Source organism: Gymnoscopelus braueri (genome assembly GCF_963280865.1).
Source record: "Gymnoscopelus braueri genome assembly, chromosome: 17".
Classification (NCBI taxonomy): Eukaryota; Metazoa; Chordata; class Actinopteri; order Myctophiformes; family Myctophidae; genus Gymnoscopelus; species Gymnoscopelus braueri.
The window spans coordinates 7,403,305-7,409,304 of record NC_137617.1 but is presented as its reverse complement, the minus strand read 5'-3'; the positions used below and the strand labels follow the sequence as shown (position 1 = coordinate 7,409,304).

General features: G+C 38.6%; 1 protein-coding gene across 1 annotated transcript; it reads right to left on the bottom strand.

Moving 5' to 3' along the window:
• Positions 1–683: 683 nt before the first annotated feature.
• Positions 684–5,174, bottom strand: LOC308104056 (uncharacterized protein). The gene is made up of 4 exons (XM_080454322.1): positions 5,095–5,174; positions 4,538–4,888; positions 2,691–2,819; positions 684–1,216 (listed from the first exon to the last, which is right to left on the bottom strand). Exons 1-4 carry the CDS (start codon positions 5,126–5,128, stop codon positions 1,170–1,172), a joined length of 561 nt encoding a protein of 186 aa, XP_080310448.1. The 5' UTR covers positions 5,129–5,174; the 3' UTR covers positions 684–1,169.
• Between the last annotated feature and the right edge of the window lie 826 nt (positions 5,175–6,000).

Below are 6,000 nucleotides of genomic sequence, written 5' to 3'. Positions count from 1 at the left end.
ATTTTTAAAACAACTCTAAATGCCCAAAATTGTCTTAAAAACCACTCTGAATAAGATGACCTTCCACATTAATCCTTTTCTAAGTGATATATTGTCAATGCCAAATATTCTTAATTGTTTTCTAAAAAATTTAAAAGACCCTATGAATGATTACCAATACATAATATATTGTACAAATCTTCATATGACCAGAGATCAAGCCCTCTATTGGGGCACAACTCCATAGCGTTTTAATGCCCCAAAAATGTAGGAGAGTGTGGGAACAGACAGGTTCTCGTGCTTGGAGTGTGGGAGCAGACAGGTTCTCGTGCTTGAAATTAAACAAAGTTGCAACCTTGTGCGGGAAAGCAGAAGATCAAAGACACACACACCAGCACCCCCCCCCCCCTTAAAAACGGTCTGGGGGGCTCACAAAAGCCTGAGTAGACGATAAAATGACCCAAAGTTTTTTTGAAAGTGAAATATCCCTTTAACATGTTGTCCCTGCTACCTTCATGTCACACAACAGTTAACATGTTGTCCCTGCTACCTGCATGTCACACAACAGTTAAGATGTTGTCCCTGCTACCTTCATGTCACACAACAGTTAACATGTTGTCCCTGCTACCTGCATGTCACACAACAGTTAACATGTTGTCCCTGCTACCTGTATGTCACACAACAGTTAACATGTTGTCCCTGCTACCTGTATGTCACACAACAGTTAAGATGTTGTCCCTGCTACCACTAAGTGACTGTCACTTCCTGTTTTAGATTTTTTTGGGCACCCCTTCTAGGATGTCTTAGGATGACCCAAGGGACATGTGTGCCAAATTTTATGCTTTTTGGAGATTCTTTTGGTGTCTTTTGAGTCAATGGTCAACAGTTTAGGTGGCCATTTTGGATTTTGTCCATAACTCACTTCCTGTTTAAGATTTTTTTGGGCACCCCTTCTAGGATGTTTTAGGATGACCCAAAGGACATCTGTATCAAATTTCATGCTTTTATCCGCCGCGTAACGATTTTTCACTTAGTGCCCCCTACTACATAACGCCCATCCATGCCTCCTAAAATATTTCATTCTGTATCCATTAACTTAGATTACCAGTTATACAGCAGGAATAAATTGTAACCATACTCAAATGTCAGTTTCATCACAGTTGTGATGTTTCAAATCATTTGTTCCTGGTTCAGTTGGTTCTCCTCTGAAGTTCTTCTCTCTTGCTATGGTTGTACCCTGGTTAAGACAAAATGAGAAAACAGCTAAATATATTAGACTGATATATAAATAATATCATCCTATAGTTCTACAAAGCTCTGTGCGTCTGTGTGTGCGTATGTCTGTGCGTCTGTGCCCAAAATCTCTTCTGCCCAGTTCTCCTCAGTGGCTGGAGCAATTGATCTGCATTTGCACACAGCCATTGACCATTACCATGTGCACGGAACACCGAAGCCCATTTTTTGCTTTCCCCAAATGTCAGCTGTTTATTAGCATTTTTGTGTTCGCTGGCTCCCAGGTTGCCAAATCATTTGCCTGGAACAAGCGCCGGTGTTGCCACATTCGTGAAACAAGCGGACCATGCTCATATCCCCCGACAGGTATGGTCTTGTTAATATAATTCATACAAGCATTTTTGTTTTAATCATATTGATCACAATACTCATTTTATCAACTGTCTTGTTTGAGACACGAGAGAGAGAGAGATTGTGTCATGTGTTCCATAATTCTACAGTACTAATGTTTCTCAATTGTAAGCCAAATTAAGCCTCATTAGAAGCTCTCTCAATGATCCAGGCTTAATCTACATGATGACCAGTGGTGGAAGAAGTACTCAGATTTGTTACTTAAAGGGATATTTCACTTTCAAAAAAACTTTTGGTCATTTTATCATCTACTCAGGCCTTTGTGAGCCCCCCCAGACCGTTTTTAAGTTGCTTGATTCAGTATTTATACATTTGATATTTATTTTATCAGACACGCCCCCTTCCTATACAAACCCATTGTAACTTCAAACTCCATTTTAACCATGTTAGATTCGTCGAAAACACCCATCCTTGGTTCTGGTGACTCACCCTGCCCTCTTAATGCGTGAGGGGGCCGTGTTTTTCCGATATTTTTTTTCATTTATTTTATTTTATTTTTTTATTGTATTTTATTTTTTCAATTAAAAAAATAAATATTTAAAATAAATGAAAAAAGCAATTGAAAAAACACGGCCCCCTCGCGTATTAGGGGGGCAGGGTGAGTCACCAGAACCAAGGACGGGTGTTTTTGATGAATCTAACATGGTTAAAATGGAGTTTGAAGTTACAATGGGTTTGTATAGGAAGGGGGCGTGTCTCATAAAATGAATATCAAATGTGTAAATACTGAATCGAGCAACTTAAAAACTGTCTGGGGGAATCACAAAGGCCTGAGTAGACGATAAAATGACCAAATGTTTTTTTGAAAGTGAAATATCCCTTTAAGTAACATTTTGAAGATATGTAAAAGTTTGGCGAAATGATTTGGAAAATAGCAGAGCTTGTGGAACTGCTGTTTTATAGAATTGGGGTTTTGTAATAATAAGAATCTACTAAGTTAATAGTAACTAAATATTTGTAGTCGAGTAAGGTGTTGAAGAATCAAGTAAATTAAAAGAACCTAAAAATGTATCTTAAGTACAGTACTTGAGTAAATATTCTTGTTGATGTTATTGATGTTGACCTACCACAGATGGTTCCTATATAGTAGGCACAGGGCAGCAGGAGAAGATTCATCGCTCTGGAGAGAACCAACAGGAGCCAGCTCATACCACAGTCACTGCAGACACAGTCCCCGAGGTCATTAAGAGAATGATCTGTTCATAATGGATGGATAATGACACAGTATAAGTAATTTCAAAGACCCCCATAACTCTCAGAGTTACAGACCTGTAAGGGTCCATTTAGAACCCCTTCAAAGAACCCAGAGGGTCCCTGGACCCCACTTTGAGAACCACTGATCTAGTCATTTCTAGCTCATGCAAATGAGTTATACAGTATTTGAGAATAAACCAAATTAATCACACTGTAACATTATTGTATTTGTATTTGTATTTGTATTTGTATTTGTATTTGTATTTGTATTATTATTATACTAATATTATTATTATTATTATACTAATATTATTATTATTATTATCATTATTATTACTAATATTATTATAGATAATGTGTACCGATTTGCGTGATGTTTCTGTATAGGAGTAATATAAAAAATGTATTTGCAAAAAAATTGGCCTACTGGTGGCGCTATAATAGGGCAATGTTAAAAGGGTGGCATTTGTTCCTCAACGTAGTGCAAATGTGCGCGCAATGTTTTACCGCAATCGGACATGATTTGAGACATTTTGTTCAAAACGGGCCACTCCTGCAAACTTTAATGTCAATCTTGGTCAATCGGGATGGAATATCAAAAATCATACAGATCCGTCTTGATCACATGACTATAGAGATCATGTGTGAAATCACCGATTTGAGTGAAATTTGGATAAAATCTGAAGGAGTAATATCATTTTCTTTATTTTTACATAAGTCGGCCTCCTGGTGGCGCTATAAAAGACAGATGTGAAAATGTTTTTCCTTGGCCTCTAGGGAGTGTGCGTGCACAGTTTTGCTGCGATCGGCCCAACGCTGCCGGAGATTAGCTGCTCACAGACGGACGGACAGACACACACGCACGGACAGATGGACGGACAGGGTGCAAAACATAGTCTCTGCCACACCTTCGGCCTGGCGGAGACAAAAATACTTTTCAGGTCCCTACTCTTTTGGATACCACCTCAGGATATAGATGGTAATGTCTCGTACCTGGTTTAGTATTGTAATAATTACCCCATGTCAATATCATATTGGGAATACAGTATGAGTTTAAAAATATAAACACTGTGTTGTCTTGTCTGCAACCACACATTAATTATTTTATAAGTTATTTCTGGGACTCGTTCCAAAAACACACAAGCACAATAACAAATGGGACAGAGTGTGGGGACACACAAGGATCCTCTAAGCCAGTGGTTCTCAACCTTTTTAGGCAGCAACCCCCAACAATAATCATATTTGAACTGGGGACCCTCCACCCTGACAAGCACTTGGAATTGTAGGAGTTGAGGCATTCAATTTGGTTTCACTCGCTTCCACAGATAAATATTGTGAAAATAGCTGATCTACAAGCTCACAACGCCTCGCAATGCGAGGCGTTGTGAGCTTGTAGATCGGCTATTTTAATTGCTTTTGCCTCTTATATTACAGTATTTTTTGACAAATTGACTACTTTTGATTCAATAAGAATCTGTCTTCTTCTTTCTTTTTTTGAGGTATTAAAAAGGTCTTAAAAGTTCTTAAATTGTCACCGTACTGTCATCTGGGGACCCCCCAAAAAATCATGTGTGGATCCCCCAGGGGGTTCCGACCGACAGGTTTAGAACCACTGCAGCACCGTCGGAGGTGCGACAGGCAGCAACAATGCTTTAATAGCAGAAATACCCACCAGTGCTTACACCTGACACAAGTAAACGTAGCACAATACGGTACTTACTGAATGAAATCCTTGTGGTGATGTTGCCATATTTGTAGAATGGTGTAACTTTTTCCTCCGCTAAAAAATGCTCCTTGGTTCCACAGAAGTAGAGACCAAGGTCGGAATCAGCAACATTTTCTATCAGCAGATCATAGGGCTCAGTGGATTTGTTATACTTTAGATTAGAAGGGGAATTTTGTTCATTCATTTCAAGAGTAGGTTGGTTTTTATGAGAGCTGTTCCTGAACCACACTATGTCAGCTCCAGGTGATTTTCTGCAGTCACAGGAGAGAGTGATGTTGTCTCCTGGTCTGACTGTCAACTCCACTTCTAATCCAGAGACCCCATCCTGACTGATGTAAATGACACCTGGAACATAAAAACAATAAGCAATTAAATAAACTGCATCATTAAGTTCCACAAAGTTTAACACAATAAAAGAAGATGCAACCTATTCAAAAAAATACACTCAAAAAAGAACAACCTATAAATGATAATACTTTACTATACTTTACTAATACTTTATAATGATAATAATTCATATCAAAACACCATAAAAATACTTAATGGGTTACCTAGAAGAGCTAAAATCAGATGCAGCTTTGCCATGATGGTGGAATGAAGTTGACAGTGACAAAGCTCTTTGACACTGATGTCAAATATGTTAAGCAGATAGAAGACTAAAGGATAAACAAAATGTGGTTGGTTAGCTGAGTGGAATATTTTCATGTTGTGGTTCTTTTCTGTGACACTTGAGCTGTATGGTGCCTTGTCACATTTTGTGGTCAGTGTCTTAACATGCAATAAAAGAAACCAAAACTGTCCTTCCCTCAACTCAATATCACATGATGTTCCATTGTACATAGAAAAATGGGCCAAATGAGAGCCTGACCAAAAAGACCACACATATAGAGATACATTTCATGATTCAGTCAAGAAGGTCAGAATTTTCTGCTCAGGGTCCCAACAGTCTCAACAATCATTTCTACTCATGAAAGTTCTGCTGTCCTTTGTGACCTTTTTGGGAATGAAATCTATACTCAGCTGTTTTTCAAGACTGGTGGTGAGATCTACATTCACCAGACAGTCACATGGTTTGGGGTTTGTCCGAAAGTGTCTTTCCAAGATCCCTTTCTTCACTTCTTCTTCTTTTATGTATCGTCACATGGCCAGCTCAGTGTCGTGCAGCCATTAGCTCGTCTCTGGTCTTACGTCGAAGAGGCCGGCTTGGTCATATTCTGCAGTCTGCTCAGACACACTGCAATCACATGCTGCACTATGTGCCAAGCCCCACTTCTTCATACATGATTTGAGATGATTTCTTCACCATCACTGATGAGACAAATACGTACTTAAAATACTAATAACAGTACTTGATCCAGTTTCATGTAATACACAACATATACATACAACGATTCAGTTCCTTAGTTTTTCATTTAATAGTCAAAGAAAAAAAAATATTTGTTTTTCCAAGTCCCCTT

What these genes read in the sequence shown, in the direction of transcription:
- LOC308104056 (XM_080454322.1), bottom strand. Translation starts at nt 5,128, where the DNA reads ATGGCAAAGCTGCATCTGATTTTAGCTCTTCTAG. An exon ending in TCTGATTTTAGCTCTTCTAG is followed by an intron (nt 4,889 to 5,094) that starts GTAACCCATTAA and finishes TTTATGTTCCAG; the next exon opens with GTGTCATTTACATCAGTCAG. An exon ending in CACCACAAGGATTTCATTCA is followed by an intron (nt 2,820 to 4,537) that starts GTAAGTACCGTA and finishes CATTATGAACAG; the next exon opens with ATCATTCTCTTAATGACCTC.